Below are 25,721 nucleotides of genomic sequence, written 5' to 3'. Positions count from 1 at the left end.
CCACAAATACAACCTTAAAGTTGAGGTTCACCCTCAAAAAATTTTTTTGACATCACATGGAGTCGAGCCATCCTACCGACAGAATGCCGGTGTTTGTGGTTGTCAAAAAAAAAATTCTGACATCACATGGAGTCGAGCCATCCTACCGACAGAATGCCGGTGTTTTTTTTGTTTTTTTTCTCAGCACATACCTCGTTATCACGATTTTCACCTCACGGCAATCCCGCGGGACTGGGCGTTACCAAGCACTGCCTGTGATTGACAGGCTTCCGAACGGCGCATACTGCGCGTGTCAGGTTGCCGACAGAACCCGAACGTCGGTGCGCAGGCGCCGTATAGAGCCGCACCGACGTTCGGGTTTTTTCGGCAAACTGTGACGCGCAGTATGCGCCGCTCGGAAGCCTGTCAATCACAGGCAGTGCTTGGGAACGCCCAGTCCCGCGGGATTGCCGTGAGGTGAAAATCGTGATAACGAGGTATGTGCTGAGAAAAAAAACAAAAAAAACACCGGCATTCTGTCGGTAGGATGGCTCGACTCCATGTGATGTGATAGAAATTTTTTTGAGGGTGAACCCCCACTTTAACATGGGAGGGATGGACTTCAATGACCAGATGGCAAAATACGCAATTGCTTGTAGAGCCAGGCGCTGGTATAAAAAAAATGTCTGTATACCTAATTTAATTGCCTCTGCTGAACACTTATGTGCTAGACAAAATGTTAGGATGAACTGGATCCGTCCTAAAATTCAAAGAAGTGATCATCACAGCCCTGTTTCCAGATGGTGCTGTTTCCCAACTTCCCAATGCAAATGCAGGGAGCCGACTGCATGAGAGGCACTTTCCAGAAGTCCTCCGTGGTCCCCCTGCCCAAAGAAGATGCCATGTCTGTCGAAAACACGTATATAGGTGTAACACCCGCTATTATTGCCCCTCCTGTCTTGACCAACCTGGTCTCTGCATTGGTGAATGTTTCCATCGCTACCACACACTAGGGGAGTATTGGCATACGGAACCGCACTGCACAGTCCTAGGGCACACTATCACTCAGGGTCTCGAAAGATGAGATGGCCATCACATTTTGAGACCCTAATCTGGAATGCTTACAGTTGAAATAAAAGTGCCAAAAAATAAAGCCAAAAATAGTTGTCTTATATTTCTTTTCTCTATTCTCACGCTATTGTTGCTGTATTTTATGCATAACTGTAATGTTTTATTGTATTTGCTTTGCAGGTATGGTATGTCCTACTGTGATATTGTAAAGTTACTTTGTTTTATTGACTATTTACTTTGCAGGTACACCATTCAGCTGCAGCACAGGCTTTTTTATTCTGACCGCAACAGGGTTTTCTCTCACGATATGTAAAGCCGTGAATTCAGTTCTGTAGGAGGGGATTTCACCACCACAGTTAAAAAAAGAGCATATATGCAAAGCATAGGGGCGAATCTCCCATATGCTTCCGCATATATTTATTGTATGCCCATTATTAGAAGTGGGTGGATGCAGGGCCGTATTCTAATGGTGGGCATGTCACTGATCAATTGATTTGAATGGAGAAATGCCTCATGCCTCTCAGAAATTTCCTCTGGGTATCTACTTTCCAAAATGGGGTTATTTGGGGGGTTTGTACTGCCCTGCCATTTTAGCACCCCAAGAAATGAGATAGACAGTCATAAACTAAAAGCTGCATAAATTCCAGAAAATTTACCCTAGTTTGTAGACGCTATAACTTTTGTGCAAACCAATAAATATACGCTTATTGACATTTTTCTTTTTTACCCAAAGACACGTGACTGAATATGTTTTGGCCTAAAAATGTATGACTAAAGTCCCTCGGACTGGGTATTGCTGTCACAATCCTCACTAAGGGAAACGGGCAGTGAAGCTTTCCTACTGCGCGAGCATGCGCCGCTTTGTGAATGGGCAGATTAGGACAATCTGCCTATATATATATATATATATATATATATATATATATATAATTATTTGGGGGGGGGGGGGTAGACCTCCGCTTTAAGTGGTTAAATTAAATTTCCTGCTTTTGTTGATGACTGACATGGTACAATACTCTGCTGCCTAAAATGGTTGTAAATCTCTGAAATGAGATATGAACAAAGCAGACAGAGCCTTTTATATTGTTTGCTTGCCTCAATCCAAAACACTTCATTATTTCTGCTGCCTTGTTCATCCATCAGCATGAATCACTTCGGACAACAAGATATAAAAAGGTGATGGGGTAAAAGAGCTCCAGCACACAGCCTGTGAGGAGTCATATGCTCAATTCTGCACCATTCCTGTGTGCTGTGTGAGCCGACTTGTTCTTTTCCCCGACTTGTTCATTCCCTAACTTCAATGGGGTAGGCGGTACATTTTGGTGGGGGTGCGTCAGCCACGCCTCGTGACCTTTGCTCTCTGGGAACCCACCTTCTGACCTTTGACCTCTGGGGAGGTCCCTGTTCCCAATGCCTGAGTCCTAGCCTTATTCTTAAAGGGGAAGTCGGCGCTGCGCTAATGACAGAGAGGGAGACATTTCCCGATGCTTGGCTGCAGTGATCGGGAAATGTCTCCCTGCCTGTGATCAGCGCAGTGCCGACTTCCTGGCGCGCTCTGCACTGTGCCAACACGCCAAAGCTCATCTTTTATTCAAAGGGAAACCTAAACCCTAACCCTCCAGTCAGTTCTCAGAGCTCTAGTACAGTGTAACTTCAGCTCCCTGCCTTCTGCTTTGTGGGGTTGTAAAAAAATAAAAAATAAAAAAAAAAGACCTATTTGCTTTTCGCTTCCCTGGGTGTGAGAAAGGGTTTACAACCACTTTAGGTATGAACTCCAGGCAGACGTAAAAGACAAAATACTGCAGCTCCGTATTCGGGTTGAATGAAAACAAACGCTCAGATCCCTGCATCTGCACAAGTGATGTGTATGAAGCTCCTTCACTGCGCCCTTTTATTCTGAAAAGCAAGGATTTCCCTCTTTATCAACTAGCTTCTGTTGAAGGGTCCCCCTCAAAAACCAGCATTCAATTAGTGCTTGCAGCCAATTCTTACAGCGCTGAGCAGTGTATTCTGATGCTGGAGGGGAAACTCCCTGCTGTCAAACGCTGTGTGTATACCCTGCAATCTCCGAATTGGATATACTGAAATACAATCCTTTTTGTCGATTTGATCTGTTTAATTAGCTGTTTGCCTGGAGTTTAGCTTTAAAGGCAATGTGTCAGTATCAAAATTAAGAAGCTGACATTATTCTAAAAGTACATACTCTGAGGCTGGCAACCAGAAAGAGCTTGAAGCTGATACTATTGCACAGATTGTTTTGAATCTTCGGATTCACACCTGGGCGTAGCGTTTTGGTGTACGTTTTTGTGGCGCATTTGCATACAGCGTTGTCCGACGTTTTTGAACTTCGTCATTTTTTTATTTTAGCCAATAGGAAAAATTATCATCTTTCATCATTTGTTGCTATGTTTTTAGATTTTTTTTTTTATCTTCTTCCTGGGTGAATATTCTATTTCACAGAACAGATTAAAGCAACAAAACGCCTGTAGAAACGCTTGTTGTTGCGCTAGACGCTTGAATCTAGCATTTCCATTAGTTTCTATGGGAATTCAAACGTTCAAAAAGCCCAAATCGGCTCAATTCGAGCGGAAAAAAAAGGGTCCAGATCTTGTTTGAGCTTCAGGCATTGAGCTTCAGACGTTTTGGAGTGGAGAAGTGAACCATCACCATTGAGAATAATAGATTTTTTCCCCTCCTAGCGTTTTGGAGCTTTAGGCTACAAAACGCTCAGGTGTGAATGCACCCTTACAGCAAATGAGTGTAAATTTGTTTCGCTTTACTATAGTTTGCTTTTAAAATGTGTAAATATTGCTTTCACTTTATTTTACAGCTCCTCTGTACTGGATCGCCTTAATGCACTATTGGAGCCTGGAGGTGTTCTCACTGTAAGTGAGAGGGGAGTCATTGATGGAAGTACTCCAACTATAACACCACACCCGAACTTCAGGTATGTGTATATACGACCCCTTTCACACTGGGGCGTTTTTAAGGTGCTTTTGGGCTAAAAATAGTGTCTGTAAAGTGCCTGAAAAACGGCCCCCCTGCAGTGTCAGTGTGAAAGCCTGAGGGCTTTTCACACTGAGGAAATGCCCTGGCAGAACGTTAAAGGGGTTGTAAAGGTACCCCCCCCCCCCCCCCCCTAAATGGCTTCCTTTACCTTAGTGCAGTCCTCCTTCACTTACCTCATCCTTCGATTTTGCTTTTAAATGTCCTTATTTCTTCTGAGAAATCCTCACTTCCTGTTCTTCTGTCTGTAACTACACACCGTAATGCAAGGCTTTCTCCCTGGTGTGTTGCGCTCGCCCCCTCCCTTGGACTACAGGGGAATCGGCTCCTTTATCTGCAATGTAGAGAGCGTCCGGACTCTCCTGTAGTAAATGAAGCTATTTAGGGAAAAAAAAATTGTACCTTTACAACCCCTTTAAATGTCCTGCAAGCAGCATCGTTGGAGCGTTGAAATGAATTGGCAGCGTGGTCGAACCGCCGGCAAAGCAGCGATTTGTGGGTGGTTTTAAAAGCACCCCACTAGCGGCTGAATAGCTCCATAAAACTGATGGTAAAGCGCCGCTACCGTGCCCCAGTGTGAAAGCAGCCAGATTGTATTAAAATCCCCCTTATAATGAAATGAACTTCACAATTGCTTTCATTACTTATGTTTTACAGGCTGTTTTTCTCAATGGATCCTTCCCATGGGGAAATCTCCAGAGCTATGAGGAATCGGGGTATTGAAGTTTTTCTTTCTGGAGATGATGGAGTCGTGTTTGATTCTTTTGACATCAAGAATTTATTACATGGTTTTGGCATTATTGGAGACCACATATGCAATGCTTTGATAGCAGTGCATGCTGACATCAAGGAAACTGTAGTTGGTAAGTAGTAGCAACAATCGTGTCATTTCTGTTTACTACTATAGTTCATCTCGTGTGTTCTGACTTTCTTGTCATCACACTCAATAATCCAGTCTCTGACTATTGCCATTGTTGGAGTAGAAAAAACATAAAATATCATTTTATTCTAATATGTTATACTTCACTAATGACCCTCGGAATTGTGCCCATTAACGTAAGCTCTGGTTGAAGTGTAGTCAGAGAAATGGGTTACCAGAAGTCAAAAGTGAGATCTTATTTTTTCTGCCTCAATTGCTACTTTATCCAAGGAAAAAAAAAAAGGTTTTCCCACTTACAAAGAAATGAAGAGTCTATAATTTTTATCATAGGTGTATTTTAAATAGAGACAGAATTTCAACCAAAAATCCAGAAAAAATCACTATACAAATGGTATAAATTGAGTTGCCGTTTAGTGAGTAAAATACATTTTTGATCCCCAAGCAAAACATGACTTTGTACTTGGTGAAGAAACCCTTGTTGGCACGCACAGAGGTAAGACATTTCTTGTAGTTACCAGTTACACACCTCAGGCGGGATTTTGGTCCAGTCTTCTTTACAGATCTTCTCTAAATCCTTAAAGCGGTTGTAAAGGCAGAAGTTTTTTTTATCTTAATGCATTCTTTGTGTGCAGCAACCCCTCTAATGCTCCCTTGGGCCAGTCTCAATCCAGCCATGTTGTACAAGAGGCTCAGCTGTCCCGGACACTACCTCATGTTTGGCAGACACACAGCAGTGGGCTCCCTTGACACCCACTACTATTAAAATGAGTGAACCAATCTGGACATAGAGTGGGCAGTGGCTCTGTGTCTGAAAGGACGCACACAGCATCGGCACGGATTGGGTGTCCCCATGGCAAGCTGCTTGCTGTGGGGGCACTTGGTAGGATGGGCCAGGATCTCCGGCAAGGGACCTGAGCAGAGGAGCCTCAGGGCTCCTCTGTGCAAAACCAACCAAACTAAGCAAAAAAAAAGCCTTTAGTATCACTTTAAATTTACATGGCAGCTTGATGTTTCAGCTCCCTCCATACATTTTCTATGGGATTAGGGTCTGGAGACTGACTAGGCCACTCCATGACATTAATGTACTTCTTGAGCCACTCTTTTGTTGCCTCTGCGGTATGTTTTGGGTCATTTGCCATGCCGCAAGATACAACCACTACCCATCTTCAGTGTTCTGGCTGAAGGATGAAGGTTTTCATCCAAGATTTTACAATACATGGCCCCCTCCATTGGCCCCTCAATGCGGTAAACAGCCTGTTTATCAGAGAAACTGCCCCAAAGAATGATGTTTCCACCTCCGTGCTTGACTGTAGGGATGGTGTTCTTGGGTCATAGTCTGCATTTTTCTTCCTCCAAACACGACAAGTTGAGTTAAAGTAGAACTATAGGCAAAGCTTTTTTTTTTTTTTTTTTTTTTTAATAGAGTAAGGGAGGGTTATAACCACTGTCAATTTCTTTCTTTTTTTCCGCTATCCGTGTCCCATTGGGGAGATTTTCCTTCACTTGCTGTCTCATCGTCAAACTGGAAGTGGGGGAGAAATCTGTGCAAATGTAGGGAATTCCTTGGAGACCCCAGGTTACCAAATCTAGTGTCCCTATTGGAAGATTTCCCCCTCTATTATCTGATGACGGCCCAAAATTTGGGATTTTCTTTTACCTTCACTTTCATTGATCATAGTAAATGGGACACTCAGAGGGCGTGAATCTCCTTAATGGGGTAATATACAGCAATAAAACCAGATGGTGTTCTAATCTCTCTGCACTTTCCAAAAAAAATGTTTTGCATTTAGTTGTACTTTTAATGCCAAAGAGCTCCTCTGACCACAACACTTTTTCCCAATCCTTCTCTGAATCATTAAGCTCCATGCACACTGGGATTAAAAAAAACATCTGTTCTCTTTGGAGTAAAAAAACATCCATATGGAGCATTTTTTTGTACAAAGTTTAGACGAGTTTAGGAGAGTTTAACGTTTTTTTCTGCCTCCAAGCTTCAATCAGGAATGAGAAGGTTTTTTTTCTGCCTCTAAACGTTAAACTCAAAATATGCTTCTTAACGTCCTAATGTGCATGGACACATAGGATAACATTGAGCCGCTTCTACAGGCAGAACACAAAACTCCTGTAGAAGCAAAGTTTTTTTTTTTAAGCCAGTGTGCATGGAGCCTTAGATGTTTAATGGCAAACTTCAGATGGGTCTGTACATGTGCCTTCTTGAGGAGGGGGCCTTGCGGACACTGCAGGATTTCAATCCATGGCGTCGTAATGGTTGGTTTGGTGACTGGTCCCAACTACTCTGAGATCATTCACAAGCTCCTCCTGTGTAGTTCTGGGCTGATCCCTTACTTTTCTGGTGATCATCTTTACCCTATGAGGCAAAATCTTACATGGAGCTCCAGACTGAGGGCAATTGATTGTTATTTTTTATTTCTTCCATTTGCAAATAATCACTCCAAGCTTCTTGCTGATGGTCTTGTAGCCTATCCTAGCCTTGTGCAGGTCTACAGTCTTGTCCCTTGTCGTTTGATCTTAAGGTCTTGCCATTATGGTGGGTTTGAATGGTAGAGATTCCATTGACAGGTGTTTATACACATAACAAGTTATCATCAGGAGCACCTTAAATTGACAGGACTAGTCTGTGTATGACATGAGCACATACTCTAGCCAGTCTGAGGGAGCCAGTACTTATTTCTTTTCTGTTCATGGACGGACACAGCAGCAATTGACCTTAGGGTTATTATCCTTCCTTTCAGGAGATGACTAGGCAGAAAAAACAGCACTTCAAGTGTTAAAACACTTCTCTCAGTATAGCACCTCCCAGGGGGCGGGTCCCCGGATACATCCTCTCCATCATGCAGCCCCAGTTTTTTTCTGCCTAGCGTAAGGAGAAGACTTGGCTCCTCTGGGCCCATGTGCTCTGGAGATTTTTTGCGATTTTTTTTTTTCTTTTTTTCTTTTTTTTTCGCTTTTAGTTTTTTTTTTTTTTTTTTCATTTTTGGATCCTGGGATCTTCAATCAACTGCCGACTGGGTGACAAGCTGGATTTTCGATCCTTGTAGTCCCCCCATGTTCGGCCATCGAGCATGTGCCGGAATTTAGCTACGCGCTGAGCCGTCCATGACATGCCCCGTTGCTCCAAGGGTGGCCGGTGAGCTATACGCTCCAGGGCACACATATGGCCGGTCTCTATGGCCGAGTCACAGTGTGTCGGGCCGACAGCCATGCCATAACTGCTGCGGACTTTGGGTCTGTCTGGAATGCCTCCAGCCAGTGGTCGCAGGATGGGTAAGTAGTTTCCCCTTGCCTTGGCATGGTGGTTCGGCTGGTGCATTCCCGTGGAGGTCGATCGAGGGTCCGCCCTGCTTTCCTCTCTCCCTCCTTCCTGCATTCTGGGTGGCGGCCGTGAGGTGGGGGCATTTTTTTTGCCCCCCAGGTGCCGCAGGAAAACGTTTCCAGGGTGCAAAGGCGCCCGCTGAAGGACAAAAGCGCACCTGGTACCGCAAGCCCAACTAGCCTGCGGACAAGCCTGCTTCTGCATGAAGGTGTGCCCCTGCATCTCGGGTGGGGGGCCGGCTTCGCGAATTTGCGGCTCGGTGGAGGTCTCTTCTTTCCGACCGATGGGTTTGCGAAGTAGTTTCCTCTGGGTTCTCTTGTTCACCAAACAGATTTTTTCCTTCCAACCTCCAGCTTCCTCCAAAACGCCGGGAGGCCCTGTCAGGGGCTGTTCAGGATCTGTTGGTAAGGGGAGTGATTGTACCGGTTCCCTCAACGGAACGGTTTCAGGGGTTTTATTCCAAACTGTTTGTAGTCCCCAAGAAGGAAGGGGTCCGTCCAATCCTGGACCTCAAGGCTCTCAATTGTTTTGTCAAAGTGCAAAAGTTCTGGATGGACTCAGGAGGAGTCCCGCCTACCGATCAATGTCCAGGAGCTCCGATCGATCCGACTGTGCCTCTCTGGGTCTGCAGGACTGACCGGTCAGCATCCAGTCCGACAACGCCACGGCGTATGTCAATCAGGGGGGCACACGGAGCTCGGCCGCAGTGACAGCTATGTACATTCCGGGGGTGCAGAACTGGCAGGCCGACTACCTAAATCGCCAAACGCTAGACCAAGGAGAATGGTCGCAACACCGGAAGTATTTCAGAGTCTGTGCCACAAATGGGGCACTCCAGACGTGGATCTTCTAGCGTCCCGTCTCAAACGGAAGGTGTCACGGTTCGTGGCCAGGTCAAGAGACCCGTGGGCGGACGCGTCAGACGCGTTGGTGGCGCCATGGGGTCACTATCGCCTAATCTACGCCTTCCCTTCCCTGAAGCTTCTTCCTCGCCTGCTGCGCAGAGTGGAAGTGGAGGGGATATGAACGATCCTAATCGCTCCGGATTGGCCGCGCGGTCCCTGGTGCATCTGGTGGAAGACTTCCCTTGGCGTCTACCTCTGAGAGAAGATCTTCTGTCGCAGGGTCCTATCTTTCACCCTGCTTTACAGTCGCTGGATTTAACGGCGTGGCTGTTGAGAGCCAGGTGCTGAAGGACCGAGGCCTGTAATGACTCTGTGATCTCTACCATGCTACAAGCACGGAAGTCTACGTCACAAAAGATTTACCATCGTACGTGGAAGGCCTACATCTCTGTGTGAAGAGATGAAATGGCACCCTCGTACATACGTGATGTCCCGGATTATGCTGTTCTTACAGCGTGGAGTGGATCAGGCTCTCGCCTTAAGTACGGTTAAGGGTCAGATTTTGGCTCTGGCTGTTTACTTTCAGCGACCATTGGCGGCGCACTCCCTGGTGCGTACGTTTGTGCAGGGGGTTCGGCATGTGGCCCCTCCTGTGCGGCCTCCACTGTCTCCATGGGACTTGAATTTAGTCCTTTCGGTGCTTCAAGAGGCTCCGTTTGAGGACATTCGAAAGATTCCTTTGTTGACTCTGTCCCAGAAGGTGGTGTTTCTGGTGGCATCTACTTCGGTCAGACGGGTATCTGAACTGGCGGCCTTGTCTTGCAAGGCTCCTTTCTTGGTCATCCACAAGGATAAGGTGGTGCTGTGGCCGTGCTCCTTCCAATGGTTGTTTCGGCTTTTCACATTAATGAGGACATTGTTTTGCCATCCCTATGTCCACGGCCGAAGAACCCGAAGGAAGCCACGTTGCATTTCTTGGACGTGGTTTGAGCCCTACGGGTGTACTTTTCAGCTACGGCTCCGTTTCGGAAATCTGATTCACTGTTCGTGTCGGTGACTGGTCCTAAGAAAGGTCTGGCGGTCTCGTCGGCCACCATTTCTAGGTGGATCAGACAGGTTGTGCTCCAGGCCTATGCCCTAAAAAGGCGGGCGCCTCCCTTTCAGGTTCCAGAGCATTCGACCAGGGCGATTGGTGCCTCTTGGGCTTTTCGCCATCAAGGGTCTGTTTTACAGGTGTGTAAGGCAGCGACCTGGTCGTCAGTCCACACCTTCTCAAAGTTTTACAAGGTGGATGTGAGTGCATCTTCGGATGCCTCCTTTGGCCGCAAGGTTTTACAGGCGGCTGTTTAAGGTTGAAGTTCCTCCGTTGAGGAGCTCTGGTTTGTTTGGGGTGAAGTTTGGTTTGCTGTGTTTTTCCCACCCCTCAAAATTTTTTGACACTGCTTGGGGGGACGTTCCTAAGGTCAATTGCTGCTGTGTCCGTCCATGAACGTAAGAGAAAATAGGATTTTTTTACTCACCGTAAAATGCATTTCTCTGAGTTTAAGGATGGACACAGCACCCTCCCCTCCTTTGTTTGTACTGCTTGTTTACGAACTGGGGCTGCATGATGCAGAGAGAGGGATGTACCCGGGGGACCCGCCCCCTGGGAGGTGCTATACTGAGAGAAGTGTTTTAACACTTGAAGTGCTGTTTTTTTCTGCCTAGTCATCTCCTGAAAGGAAGGTAGATAACACCCTAAGGTCAATTGCTGCTGTGTCCGTCCATGAACTCCAGAGATATGGATTTTACGGTGAGTACAAAAATCCTATTTTTACTCACTGAAAGGCAACTCAATTTATAACCTTTGTATTGTGTGTTTTTTTTCTGGATTTTTTGTTGATATCCTGTTTTTAGCATTTAAAATAACCTATGATAACCATTATATACACGTCATTTCTTTGTAAGTGGGCAAACTTCCAAAATCTGTAGGGGATTACATTTTCCCCACTGTAGATATACTTTTATGTTTTTCTTCTTGTAATATTGTTTTAGTATTTATTGTCTGAAGTGTAGAAAGTGATGGTGATTTAGCAACTCTTATTGTTTAAGGAAAGTAATTTGCCTTGAATTTTCCAAAATAATCATTTGTGCTTAACATGAATGTCTACTGTACCCTTATGTGTTTCCAGGTTCCCCTTGCAGCTCTCTGTCTTACCTGCTCCATGCTGCTGCTCTGATATCCCAACAGCTACAAAGAGGCCTTGGGTTGGAACAGGCTTTTCAAAGATCTTGTAGTGAGGTGTTCATTTACTCCCAGCGCTCTCTCTTGGCTCAGAAGGTGAGCTTTCACTTGTATAGATTCATCGTTTTTGATGTTATATGGGAAAACCCTAGCACTCTGGAATAAAAAATACTAAGCAATTTATTTAACCAGTTTGTGTGAGGGACACAAGTAAATATTTGTCCCATCCACCCAAAATGTGCAGCTTTCTAGGGCTTGCCATACACTCATTAAGACATTCCTGCATGGCTGTGATTTTGTGTGTTTGATATAAATCATTTACTAGTGATTCCATTCAGAAATAAAGCATTTCAGTAAATCTGCTTATGTTCTTGTTTTGTAGCAGGTGCAAGAAATTATTGAAAGACATGTTTCTAGCCTTGCACCTAAAGACAAAAGCTGTTTGTTATCAGTCGGTCTGTGGCCAGACAAAGTGCCTTCTGCTCTTTTTTGTACTGAAGATTCTCAGTTGTCTACTATTCTAAGGGATGGACAAGTTCTCCTTTATGTGTTGAACCGACACAGTTTACAAAACAACAGGTAAAGTATAATGCATATACTAGCGGGGAAAGGGGATTTTTGGGACTTGGTCATTAGCCTCAATCCCTATATTAATATGCAAAGAGAGCGGGACTTTAAATGAAGTATGTGAGGGATAAGGTTTAGTATAGTGTATATAATAGTATATGTGTGTGTGTGTGTGTATGTATATATATATATATATATATATATATATATATATATATATATATATATATATATATATATATATATATATATATATATATATATATATATGTGTGTGTGTGTGTGTGTGTGTGTGTGTGTGTGTGTGTGTGTGTGTATGTATATATATATTAGTAAATAATACTTTATTATACATTGAATATATAATTCATCAACAATCCATAAAATATTGGCAAACATATGTTGGATAATGGAACCCAATGTCTCTTGGCTATGAACAATTGGTACAGTAGAAAATACACTGTTATAACACGTGAGTGAAACACGACACCTGTTGGTGCAACGCGTTTTGCGACTTTGCATCACTCATCAGGAGCAAGCGTGTAACGTGCAATGACATAAACTGACAGTTTTGACAAATCAATAGGTAAAACAAGTATAATGCATATACTTTTTTTAAGGTAATCTTCAAGGTTTTCTTTATTCCTTAAGTTTTTCTATGAAAAAGGCTTTAAAAAAATGTCATAATAGCAAAGTTAATGCCACTAGTGACATTCAGATTTGAATTTTTATTTTTACCTAAATAGAAGATAAACTGTCCACCATAGCAAACATTGCTGTTTTTGTCCATATGCTGCCATTGTGAGTGATCATGTACGCAAGTGCAGCAAATATAGCACATCGGTCATTAACCATTTGCCGACCAGCCACTGTCGTTATACGGCGGCAGGTCGGCACGATCCCACAAACTGTCTTAGCTGCAAGTCGGTCACTTTAAGTGGGATAGCAGGAGAGGCAGAACAGGTGTGTGTGTGTGTGTGTGTGTGTGTGTGTGTGTGTGTGTGTGTGTGTGTGAATGCACACATCCCTGTTCTGTGAAGACCGATTGTGAGTACCTAATAGCTAGAAATCACAATCTGCATTTCCTCTAGGTCAGTCCCCTCCCCCTACAGTTAGAAACACACTAGGGAAAGCTTTTAAACTATTTTCAAGATGGTACAGGACCCCCCTAAGTCTACACACCATCTACCCCTCTGTTTTCCCACTGTGTTGGAGATGTGGAGCAGAGGTGGGCTCCCTACTACACATTTCCGTTCTGGAAAGAGGTCCATCGCCTCACCAACGGTATTTCCACATATGACCTAGACTTCTCACCAGCACAGTTTCTGCTCCACCACTCCAACATACCCCCGAAGACCTACTCCCGTTCTTTGGCAATGCACATGATCAATGCAGCGAAACTTTGCATCCCTGTGAAATGGCAGGCTCTGGAACCACCGACTATGGCTGAGTGGTTCAGACATATAAACCAGATTGCAGATATGGAGAACCTGATCCATCAGGCACACGACACACCTTCTAAATATACTGAATCTTGGGCTTGCTGGATACACTTTACCTCGACTGATGATTATAAGACGGCCATGTCTTAACGGACTCCCGAGAGCTGTGGCGGGAAAGTGAAAAATTGTACAGCTATATACTCCCCACACCTGCCTAATTCATGCCCCCCCCCTCCCCATCTGGTCCACTCATCTCCCCCCCCTGATCTGCCAGGTCCCGATCCTTTAATAAACTATGCAGAATACTCCTAACGCGGACCCCCTTTGATCTATTTTGCACTGGCTCCCTCCTGACCCCTCCCAGACACATTTCGTATTCTTTACATTTCCCTATTGGATGTGTTTCACCATCCTACATCGCTAGATTGGCTCGCCACTTTGCTGTTGACTAACCTTGGTACGACAAGCTGCCCACACGACCCCGAGGTCGCACCCTCTCGTCTCCCTTCACCGATGACTAGTCTCATGTCAAGCAGGTTCTCGCCATGATTTGCGAAATTCTAATGTGGTTATGGAAGTTTCTTTTGTTCATATGACCTTTGGTACACTGCGGCTGCAACCTTTCATGTCATGTTACCTTATTGATGCATTATACTGTCTGTATTACCATTCTTTTCAATAAAAATATTGAAACAAGAAACACACTAGGGAACACACTTAACCCCTTGTTCGCCCACTACTGTTAACCCCTTCCCTGCCAGTGAATTTTTTACAATAATCGGTGCATTTTTTTATAGCACTGATCGCTGTATAAATGCCAATGGTCCCAAAAATTTGTCAAAAGTGCTCGATGTGTCCACCACAATGTCGCAGTCCCAATAAAAATCGCTGATCGCCGCTTTACTAGTTAAAAAATAAAAATGCTATAAATCTCTCCCCTATTTTGTAGACGCTATAACTTTTGTGCAAACCAACCAATATACGCTTATTGCGATTTTTATTTCCAAAAAAATGTAGAATACATATCAACCTAAACTGAGATTTTTTTTATTTTTATTTTAAATCGGGGATATTTATTATAGCAAAAAGTAAAGAAAAAAAAATGTTCATCTCTGCAAAAAATGTTTTGCAGAGATGATCAAACACCACCAAAAGAAAGCTCTGTTTGTGGGGAACATAAAGGACATCAATTTTGTTTGGGTACAGCGTCACACGACCATGCAATTGTCAGTTAACGCAATGCACAAAAAAAAAAGAAGTCATTGGGCAGCCAATTCTTCTGGGGCTGAAGTGGTTAAGAGTCTAAAGCAGAGTTTCAGTTGTTTTTGTAGCTGCTGACTTTTTAATAAACACACGTGTGTCCCAGGATCCAACAATGCAGCTGCCCGAATCGTCGGTTTCCTCCCTCTCTCCTTCCTGGCGCCGGCATTACAAGTGTGGGCTTCACAACTGGGTGTGCACAGCGCCTCCTCAATGGTCGGGCATTTTTCTGGGACCTGTGACGTGTCCCAGAAGATTGGCCTGGTCATTAAGGGTGAAAATTTTCCGGTCCTTAAGTGGTTAAGGCTTTGTTTCCACTAGGGCCTTTGTGAATAGTTTTATTTTTATTTTTTTCCCTTATCTTATAAATTAAGGATGTACAATGGCATCATTACTGATGAGAACACTGGGCATGAACCTATGATCAGCTCCTTCCATCCTGTATACGCCCACTAGCTACACAGGAACAGTGTCCCTCCCCCTTTAACTGATGATCATAAGTGCCAAGTCAACTGGTTTGCGGCATTAAGTTTGTTTAGCATCCCCTGAAACCCTCCAGACATAGTGTAGTGTATAAAGAATTGGACGTAATTAAGCTGGACCCAGAAAACATCAAAACTGTTATTTTTTATTTTTTAATACCCTGGAATTCCACTTTAGTCGTGAGGTTTTACTATAATAGTAATTCAGTGAATTTCGTAGTTTTAAAGAAATTTTTATTTTATTGTCCCTGTACAGGACTTACCCTCTTGCTTTGCAAGATCTTGAAAAGATAGGACAATCCTATCCTTCAGACAGCCTTAATTTTGATGCTGTAGAGTTGGAAGCTCAGTGGATGGATGACCCTGTGGTTATTCGGCAGTCTGTCCAACTCATTTTGGAGAAATCTACCTCAGTAGACTGGATGCTAAGGATGCGTTGGCTGTGCCACTTGGCAAAGGTTCTTCCTGAGGAAATGGGTATGAAATTTCTGCTGTGTGCCTTGTGTCTATTTTTGTAATGTGTGTGTGGTTTGTATATACAGTAATCTGTACATTTTTGCATATTGATCTTTGTATGTTTGGTGTCTTGCAAACGTGTTTCTGTTAATATTATTATAGAATGACTTACACTTTCTTTTTGTTAAATCTAAACAGATCAGATCCATACGGAGATAGATGCTGGAGCACATGCTTTGAGCAAATTTTACTCTAGTCCATTACCTAAGGAAATGAGCAGCACACTGAAACTCATTCAGACATTCATTTTAGGTAGGTGGCTTAATAGCATGTGTACATAAAGAAAAACTCAAATTCAGACGAAAAGTTTTCCTTTGTCACTTTTATGTTGATCTCGAATTATTACAGCTAACAAAGGTTTTATCTGAAGGTGGAATGGCTCATAATTTTTCAAAGTAACGGATTCTGTACATTCAGATCTGCACCTGGGTTCCTTAAAGCGGTATTAAACCCAAAACTAAATGTGTTTTTTTTTTTTTTTTTTTTTTTTTTTTTGCAGCTTACTAATCATTGAATAGGGTGGCTGCATCAGTTTTCTTTTCCTTGGCTTTTCCCCTCTGTTTTCATCTCATGATCTGGCCAGTAATGCCTCCGGCATTAGTGAGACACAATTGTATAATCCAGTTTTCTTTTTTTTTTTTTTTTCTCCCTTTGTGATAAATGCTTTACATTAATAAACAAAATGTGATCAAATAAAATGTTATCTTTCCTGCCAGTGGTAAGTAGTTTGTCTCATCCATGTAAACTGATAAACATTTGTGCTGTGAAAAACAGACTTGCTGGATTACCAGATGGATAATGAAAGAAAGCCTTAAAATTAAACTAATAAAGCCGAACATGTAAGAATTGGTAAGCTTCAATATGTTTTGGTTTTAATATTTTACAATTTTTTTTTCTGATTTACTCAAGGCATTGAGAATTTTTACTCAAACAAAAAGTCTAGACTTGGATCAATTATCCAGTTGTCATAAATTGCTTACACAATTTGCACTGCCGATTTCATTGCAACTTCATTTAACAGAATTCACTTCAAGTCGCAACAACATCTGTAAAAAGTAGCGAAAGAACCTTTTTCATAATTGCTACATGAGTCATGGTGATGTGAACAGTTTAGTTGCGGACAATGGGGTGCGACTTGTCATGCGACTTGAAACTGTCAATTCGCATGACAAGTCGCACCGGTGTGAATGGAGGCTTAATGGTTTCCCAAGCAGTTGTGTCAAAGGCATGCTATTGCTCTAAAAACAAGTTGTCAAGCCAATAAATGGCTGGTGTCATTACTGATCACATGTGCAGTACCATGGCAACTGCAGATCAAACAGTGGCTAAGATGGCGGCTTTCTTGTCTGTAAAGTATAGGAGGGTTTTTTTTTTTTTAAGCACAGAAAGGAATTTAAGGAGTTTTCTTCTTGGCAAATAGAGCTTATGAGAGCATATGTATCTGATTATAAACATAGGGGTGTATATATAGCGCTGAGAATGAGACATTCACCAAACATTAATTTCAGTTGTATCGTCTGATGCATATGCCTTAATTGATTTACCAGAAGTGATGGGTTAATATCGCATGCACTGCTTTTATAAATAATACCCCATAATGTTTGTCAAAAAGTATATCTTTTTTTTTTTTTCTTGTCAGATGACACTTGCATTCCATTTGATCTTCGCTGGAATATGCAATTATTGGACTTTGTGAAACATTCCCTTAGCCATGACCCAGGCATGGAACCTGAGAAAGAACTATTTAGCATGTTAGACAATGTCACAAACAGGTAAACTTAATATGGGATAGTATGTTGTGTTTTTCTTTCCCCTTTAATTTAAAGGAATTGTAAAGTCTTATTATTTTAAAATAAAAAAAATGTTATGTTATACATACTTTGTGCAGTGGATTTGCACAGGGCAGCCTGGATCTTCCTTTTCTCAGGTCCCCTTCCCTGCTCCTGGCCCCTCCGTCAACTTCCCCCACAGTAAGCCACTTTCTAAGGGGACACTTGAACCAAGCTGCAGCTATGTGTGTCCATTCAGACACAGAGCTGCGTTTCGGCCCCACCCCCTCTCTCTCCTGATTGGCTCCTGCTGCTGTCATAGTCAGTTGGCCAATGGTGCCACTGCTTTGTCTTGGCCAATCAGGAGGTGGGAGTCCCGGACGGCCAAGGGACTCGAGGACACCGCTGGATAGAGATGGATTTTGGGTAAGTATTAAAGGTGCTGCTACCCAGAGAAGGCTTTTTATTGTAATGCATAGAATGCATTAAGATTAAAAAACTTCTTCTGCCCTTACAACCTCTTAAACATTGCTGGTAGTTGCTGAAATATACTAAATGTATTTAATATAATGGTATTGGTAAATTAGAGACCTCTTTTGAGGTTAAAGTGTTATCCACAATACTGGATATGCAGTAAAAGCATGCTTGGTTTACTCACTGGAACCTCAAAGGTTAATCCATTGCATTGTGTAAAGGGTGTTTGATCCCATCACTCTGATCCTCCTCCTTCCTCTGCCTCCAAATAACCTCATATTTACACAGCCAGGGGACAGGCTGTGCATGCTCAGTTTGTGTATTGCTAGAGTTTTTTTTACTTTCTTGGGAAGGGTGCAAATGATCAGAACAGGGCCAATCGGCACTGTCCAGACAGAGGATCCAGGGGAGAATGAAAACGCCTACAAGTTTTACTAGGAACTGATGGGCTACTTTCACACTGAGGCCGTTCTTTAGGCGTTTTTAGCGCTAGAAATGGCTTTTAAATAACGCATGAAAACCGCCTCCTATTAATTTCAGTGTGACTTTTTATACTGGGGCGGCGCGCTTGCGGGTTGTTGGGAAAATAAGTATTTTTGGGAGCTCTGTATACAGCACTTCCAAAAGGCCCTGCCCATTGAAATTAATGTGCAGCACTTCCAAAAAGTGCTTCGGAAGCACCGCAACACGGGTGTGTTCAACCCCTTCTTAGGCTGCTAGTGGGGGTTAAAAGCGTCCCGCTAGTGGCCGAAAATCACAGCTCAAATGACGCTAAATTGAGCAGCACTTTAGTGCTGCTGTCGCTCAGTGTGAAGCTGGCCATCCAATTCACAAGGCTGCTATATACTGCTGATGAGATAAGGTATTTATCAGGTTTATATTTACTAATATAAATGCATTTCTGCACTGTGGGGGACCAGATATAGTGAATGCAGGTTTTGGGTTTAGTAACACTTTAAATCTCAAGACCCCATCCTCACCATCCTCCCCTTTATGATTAATTTATGGTTACTAAAAAGCATGTGGCACTTCTGTTTAGTGAAGAAAATCTGACTAGTCTTGTGATTGTGCAGAGTTAGTTGAAGTCAGCTAGCCCGCACCTAATAAAATACACACGTGTAAAATATTTGGCGCGTATATTTAGTTTGGCGGTTGTAGCTGGTTACAAAAGGTAATAACAGAATGACTCAAATATTTCAGTTTACCCATCATTTCTGTGCATTTTAAAATGGTGATGGCCACAGGCAATGCCGCTCCTGATTACTAAATTTAGTGGTTAATGGTATTTTTTTTATCTGTAAGCAAACCTTATGAGACTATATAAAGATCAGTACTTTCATATGGCTTAGTGGTTGATATGCAGAATAAGAAAGGACTACCCCCTTCAAATATAGATTGTTCTTTAAAAAAAAATCCAAATCAATAATGTGCATTTTGGGGAAATATGTCAAGTAATATCTCATAGGGTGTGTTTTAGGCTGCATTCACACCTGAGTTTTCAAGCTTGTAAAACACCTGAAAAACGCCCAACAAGCTAAATACTATTCATTTCAATGGCACCTGTTCACATCTGAGTGTTTTGTCACCTGATGTGAAATGCCTGAAAAACGTCTTAAGCTCAAAAAAGAACTTGAGCTGCTTTGGGGCAGATAACAGGTGTTTTCTTTATCGTACATCACGGGACACAGAGCGGCATTCATTACTATATGGGTTATATGGAGTACCTTCAGGTGTAGACACTGGCAATCTCAAACAGGAAATGCCCCTCCCTATATAACCCCCTCCCATAGGAGGAGTACCTCAGTTTTTACGCCAGTGTCTTAGGTGTTAGTCATGGTTTAGCTTGCCTCCGCATCCTTGGGATTAGGTGAGCTACCGGTTCTGTCCAAAAAAGCCTCAGCGCTAAAGTGGTCAGTAACCGGACCCCAAACCCTTGGGGTATAGCCCATAATGCTTTTCTTTTTAGAGAGCTGGACCCTGGGCCCAGAACTTAGAAACCTTTGGGTACCTAAAGTTTTCTGTTGCCAGGGTGCTATATGGGCCCAGGACAGTGGATCCTTCATAGGAACCCAGGGCCTGAAGGTCTAGACATCCCCACGGAGATGGGGGAAGATTGGGCCTCTTGCTTGGCAAAGTCCTGCGGCATGGAGCAGGTAAGTGAGGGGAAAACTTGCGGAACTTGGTTCTTAGCAGGTTTTTTTTCTGGGGGGTCACAGGGGACATGCCTAAAGTTATGCACTGCATCTGGCAAACTAGTCACATATCATAAAGATAGGATGGCTCTCTATGTATTATTCCCCATAAGATGTGACCTCCCTTGTAGTGTTGGAAAAGCATTGAGTGGGGCCTGTGTTATATAAAAATATATGTGTGTGTCAGAGAGCTTTGCTTACCTGCAGGCCTCCAGGCGATGCTCCATTCAGTCTTCCTCCTCAGAGCCTGCAAGCAGGCAAAACGCTGGCCTCCTCATGGTTCCAGGCTGCAGGCCGCAGTTTGGAACAGAGAGGTCCCTTCCTCCCAAAATCCCCCCCCCCCCCTGTCGGGAGGGGCATTTCCTGTTTGAGGTTGCTGGGGGGGGAAGGGCGGGTCAGTGGCTTAAAGGAAGGGGCGGCCCTTCCTTGTTTGTTCCATCAATACTTCGGACTTGGTCCATAGTTGGAACTGAGGAGAAAGACCAGAGCGGCAGCACGGGGCGCCGAGGACACACAGTGGCCAGAAAGGATATTGCAGTCTTCAGAGGACTGTTTTGTCAAGCCTAGAAATAGGCTGTTTCTTTTCCATCTCATAGTTTTTCTTTGCAATACTACTCAGGGGGACAGAATGTTTTTTCTTTCCTGGATTTGAAACAAAAACGAAAAAAAAAAAAAAAAAAAAAGTCATCTAGGGGAGAGGAAGCATTTTTTTATCCCCCAAACAGGTGTTTGGACAATTAACTTTTATAGTTCCAAATACCAATAGGTAGCAGGTGTACCTCGGTATTGTACCATGGTATGCCGCTGTTTTCCCTACAGGGAGCCTTGGGGCCATCGGGATCTGGGGCTGGAGCTGACGCGGGTCAGTCCAACCCTAAGATGGTCACGGAGGAGGTATTACTCACCTCTTTAAAAGAGATGAGAAAAGCATGGGAAAAAAAAAAAAAAATGATATCCGCAGCTATGCGGGGCAGTAAGCGGAATAGATCTCCGTCGCCCGAGCGCGGACCCTCAGAAGAGGAGGTCCTTTCCTCAGGGGAATTGGACGACCTCTTGGACACGGACCAAGTAGGTTCAGGGATCGAAGACCCGGATACAGAGGAGTCTGGGGCAGTCTCCCTGAGGGAGAGCTGGTGGATTCAAGGATTGTCGGACTTGGTCCATAGGACATTCAACTTGCCAGTACCAGATCTCCAGGTATCGACGGTTTCAGCTTTGGGCTCACTGAGGGCGCCTCAAAGCAATGCTGTGTTTCCGATCCATCCTCTATTAGAGGGAATTTTGTTCCAAGATTGGAACAAGCCAGATAAGATCTTCTTACCACCTAAAAGGTTCTCTGTCCTATATCCTATGGAAGAAAAATTTTCCAAAAGATGGGCTACTCCTGCAGTGGACGCAGCCATCTCATGTGTTAACAGATCGTTAACATGCCCTGTAGAAAACATACAGGTGTTCAAGGATCCAGTTGATAAGCGCTTGGAAGCACTACTTAAGAACTCCTTCACTACTGCAGGGGCAGTAGTACAGCCAGCTGTGGCTGCGATTGGGGTCGCTCAAGCATTATCGGATCAATTTAAGCAGATGCTTAAACTTATTCCGGCCCAGCAGGCAGAAAAATTTTCGGATGTCCCTAAGGCCATATGTTTTACGGTAGACGCAATCAAGGATTCTATCCAGCAAGCGTCACGTTTATCGTTATCCCTTATCCATATGAGAAGACTCTTATGGTTAAAAAGCTGGGAGGCTGAGCCCCCATGCAAGAAGCTCCTGGTAGGGTTCCCCTTCCATGGAGGACGACTCTTCGGAGAAGACCTAGATAAATACATTCAGACCATTTCAAACGGCAAGAGTACTCTCTTGCCAACTAAGAAGAAGGTTCAGGGACCTGCGTTTAAACGACAGTATTCCCCTGGGCAGGGGCCCTCTAATGCCAAGCAGTATCGACGGCCTCCTGCAAAAGCAAACTTCGGCTTCAACAGCAGATCACAAGGACAGGCTGTTAGAGGCAAAAGGCAGTGGTTTCGCAAACCAGCAAAACCAGCCCCCAAACCAACCTTATGAAGGGGCGCCCCCACCCACGAAGGTGGGGGGAAGGCTGCGACTCTTTTCAGAGATTTGGGAAGCCAGCATTCCCGACGAGTGGGTACGGTCTTCCGTGGCCACAGGCTACAAATTAGATTTCCTAAGGTTTCCTCCTCCTCATTTCCAGAAGTCGAGGATTCCAAACGATCCGGAAAAGGGAGCCGCATTAAGATCGGCATTAGATCATCTACTTTCCCAGGAAGTAATAGTAGAGGTACCAGTCCTGGAACAGGGGCTGGGTTTCTACTCCAACCTATTCATCATCCCAAAATCCAATGGAGATGTCAGGCCAATTTTGGACCTAAAGATGGTAAATGCATATCTAAAGATCCGCTCATTTCGGATGGAATCCGTGCGGTCAGCAGCTGCCACACTCCAGAAGGACGACTTCATGGCGTCCATAGACATAAAGGATGCCTACCTTCATGTTCCAATTTATCAGCCACATCAAAGATATCTACGCTTCATGGTGGCTTCGCGTCACTTCCAATTCGTGGCGCTTCCCTTCGGGTTGGCTACGGCCCCCCGGGTGTTCACGAAGGTCCTAGCTCCAATCCTAGCCAAACTAAGGATCCAAGGGGTCACGATCCTAGCATACCTGGACGACCTCCTAGTCATAGATCACTCGTCTCCCGGCTTGGAGCGAGCAGTGGCCCTCACGGTCCAATACCTCGAGAGGTTCGGCTGGGTCCTAAATCGAGAAAAGTCAGCTTTCCAGCCCACAAAGCAGTTGGAATATCTCGGCATGAGATTAGACACAGAACAACAAGGAGTGTTCCTACCTCTGAGGAAGGTAAAAAGCCATCAAGGAATTAATCCTACTGGTTCTAAGCAAGAAAGAACCGACTATTCGCCTATGTATGAGGTTACTAGGCAAGATGGTGGCCACATTCGAGGCGGTACCATACGCCCAGAGCCACACCTCGCATCCTACAGGCAGCCATCCTGTCAGCATGGAGCAGAAGGCCACAGGCCTTGGATATCCCGTTGCCGCTCTCATCAAGAGTCCGACAAAGTCTGTGTTGGTGGTTAGACCCTCAGAATCTACTGAAGGGGAGGTCTTTCAGCCCAGTGGCTTGGAAGATAGTGACCACAGACGCCAGCCTGACGGGCTGGGGAGCAATTTTGGATGGTTGCACTCGCCAAGGTACTTGGGCAAAGCCAGAGAAGCAGTTGCCCATCAACATCTTGGAGCTCAGAGCTGCTCGACTAGCCCTCAGGGCTTGGACGTCAAAATTGCAGGGGTTCCCGGTGAGAATTCAATCAGACAATGCCACGGCCGTGGCACACATAAATCACCAAGGGGGAACCAGGAGTCAAACCGCTCAGAGAGAGGTGAGCTTGATTCTTCTATGGGCAGAGGCTCATGTGCCCTGCATATCGGCAATATTCATTCCAGGAGTGGACAACTTTCAGGCGGACTTCTTAAGCCGCCAGACTCTATGGCCGGGGGAATGGTCTCTGCATCCACTAGTCTTTCAAGCACTCTGCCAAAGATGGGGAGTGCCGGACGTGGATATCATGGCATCGAGACTCAACAAGAAACTAGACAGGTTCATGTCCCGCTCAAGGGATCCGATGGCCTGCGGAACCGATGCGTTGGTTTGCCCTTGGCATCAGTTCAAACTTCTTTATGCGTTTCCCCCCGCTCCAGTTACTACCCCGCCTGCTGCGCAGGATCCGGGTGGAGCACATACCAGTCATCCTGGTAGCTCCAGCATGGCCCAGAAGGGCATGGTACTCACTAATCTTAAGGATGGTAGTGGGAGACCCTTGGACCTCTTCCTCTACGGCCAGACCTGCTATCGCAAGGTCCGATCCTCCACCCTGCCTTACGGCATCTAAATTTGACGGCCTGGAAGCTGAATCCCTGATTCTCAGGGGTAGAGGTCTGTCTCAGAAAGTAATCTCTACCCTAATCAGAGCCAGGAAACCGGTCTCTAGGGTGATTTATTACAGGGTCTGGAAGGCCTATGTAGGCTGGTGTGAGTCCAAGCGATGGCTTTCTCGCAAATTTACCATCGATAGAGTATTAAGTTTTCTCCAGCTAGGAGTGGATAAAGGATTGGCATTAAGCACAATCAAAGGACAGATTTCTGCTCTGTCAGTGTGGTTTCAGCGGCCGCTGGCCACCCACTCGCTGGTTAAGACCTTCCTTCAAGGGGTCTTACGTATTAGACCTCCAGTTAAATCCCCGCTTTGTCCGTGGGATTTAAATCTTGTTCTGTCAAAGTTTACAGAAACAACCGTTTGAGCCGTTGGCTGATATTCCTTTGGTTCTACTGACAAGGAAGTTAGTATTTTTGGTTGCCATAGTTTCCGCAAGAAGAGTTTCGGAGCTGGCAGCCTTATCCTGTAAGGAACCATATCTTGTTTTTCATAAGGACAGGGTCGTTCTCCGCCCTCATCCTTCCTTCCTTCCGAAGGTCATATCCAGTTTTCATTTGAACCAGGATTTGGTATTACCATCCTTCTTCCCTAAACCTACTTCCAGAAAGGAAGGGTTGCTGCATACCTTGGATATTGTCAGGGCCATGAAGGCCTATCTTAAAGCTACAAAGAAGATCCGGAAGACAGATGTGCTGTTCATTCTACCGGATGGGCCCAAGAAGGGGCAGGCAGCTGCAAAGTCCACCATTTCTAGGTGGATTAAGCAATTAATCACTCAGGCCTACGGCTTGAAAGGGTTGCCTCCTCCAGTATCATTAAAGGCTCATTCTACTAGAGCCATGGGCGCCTCCTGGGCAGCACACCACCAGATCTCTATGGCTCAAGTTTGCAAGGCGGCAACCCTGGTCTTCTGTCCACACGTTTACAAAATTCTACAAGTTGGACGTAAGAAGGAATACTGATACTGCCTTCGGGCAGGCAGTGCTGCAGGCTGCAGTTTGAGACCCTCGGATTCCGGGGGCTCCTCTTGTTCGAGTTAAATTTAAAAAATTTTATTTTTCTCAACTAAGTTGGATTTATTATGATTTGAGTATATCTCTAAATTAAATCCTTTTGTCTTGGAGATGTTCTCCCTCCCCTCATTGTAAGCATTGCTTTGGGACATCCCATATAGTAATGAATGCCGCTCTGTGTCCCGTGATGTACGATAAAGAAAAAGATTTTTAATACAGCTTACCTGTAAAATCTTTTTCTTGGAGTACATCACGGGACACAGAGCTCCCACCCCTCTTTTTTTGAGGACCATTTTGGGAGGCATACTGCTTGCTACAAAACTGAGGTACTCCTCCTATGGGGAGGGGGTTATATAGGGAGGGGCATTTCCTGTTTGAGATTGCCAGTGTCTACACCTGAAGGTACTCCATATAACCCATATAGTAATGAATGCCGCTCTGTGTCCCGTGATGTACTCCAAGAAAAAGATTTTACAGGTAAGCTGTATTAAAAATCTCTTTTTTCTGCTTTTTACACTGGTGACCTGTACAAAATCGTGGTAAAAACGATAGACTTTGAAATGCTCAGGTGTGAATGCAGCCTTAGAGCTGTATGTGATTGACAACCAGGTTGTATTCCAAAATACCTGACACAGAGGGACCTTTTGGCTTGTTTTCAGGGCTCGGTTCAAAAGCCTGCATCTGTTTTTGTATGGGGA

The 25,721-nt window shown here is 44.4% G+C and overlaps 1 protein-coding gene across 1 annotated transcript in view; it reads left to right on the top strand.

Moving 5' to 3' along the window:
* MDN1 (midasin AAA ATPase 1) overlaps positions 1 to 25,721 on the top strand; it is a 354,267-nt gene that overhangs the window by 170,252 nt on the left and 158,294 nt on the right. The window contains 7 exon segments of the mRNA XM_040347762.1: positions 3,881 to 3,997; positions 4,714 to 4,919; positions 11,284 to 11,432; positions 11,719 to 11,915; positions 15,344 to 15,564; positions 15,742 to 15,855; positions 17,243 to 17,375. Of these exon segments, the coding sequence (XP_040203696.1) occupies positions 3,881 to 3,997; positions 4,714 to 4,919; positions 11,284 to 11,432; positions 11,719 to 11,915; positions 15,344 to 15,564; positions 15,742 to 15,855; positions 17,243 to 17,375 (1,137 nt within the window).

The sequence above is a fragment of the Rana temporaria genome, chromosome 4, assembly GCF_905171775.1.
Source record: "Rana temporaria chromosome 4, aRanTem1.1, whole genome shotgun sequence".
NCBI lineage: Eukaryota > Metazoa > Chordata > Amphibia > Anura > Ranidae > Rana > Rana temporaria.
This window is presented reverse-complemented; position numbering and strand designations above follow the sequence as displayed.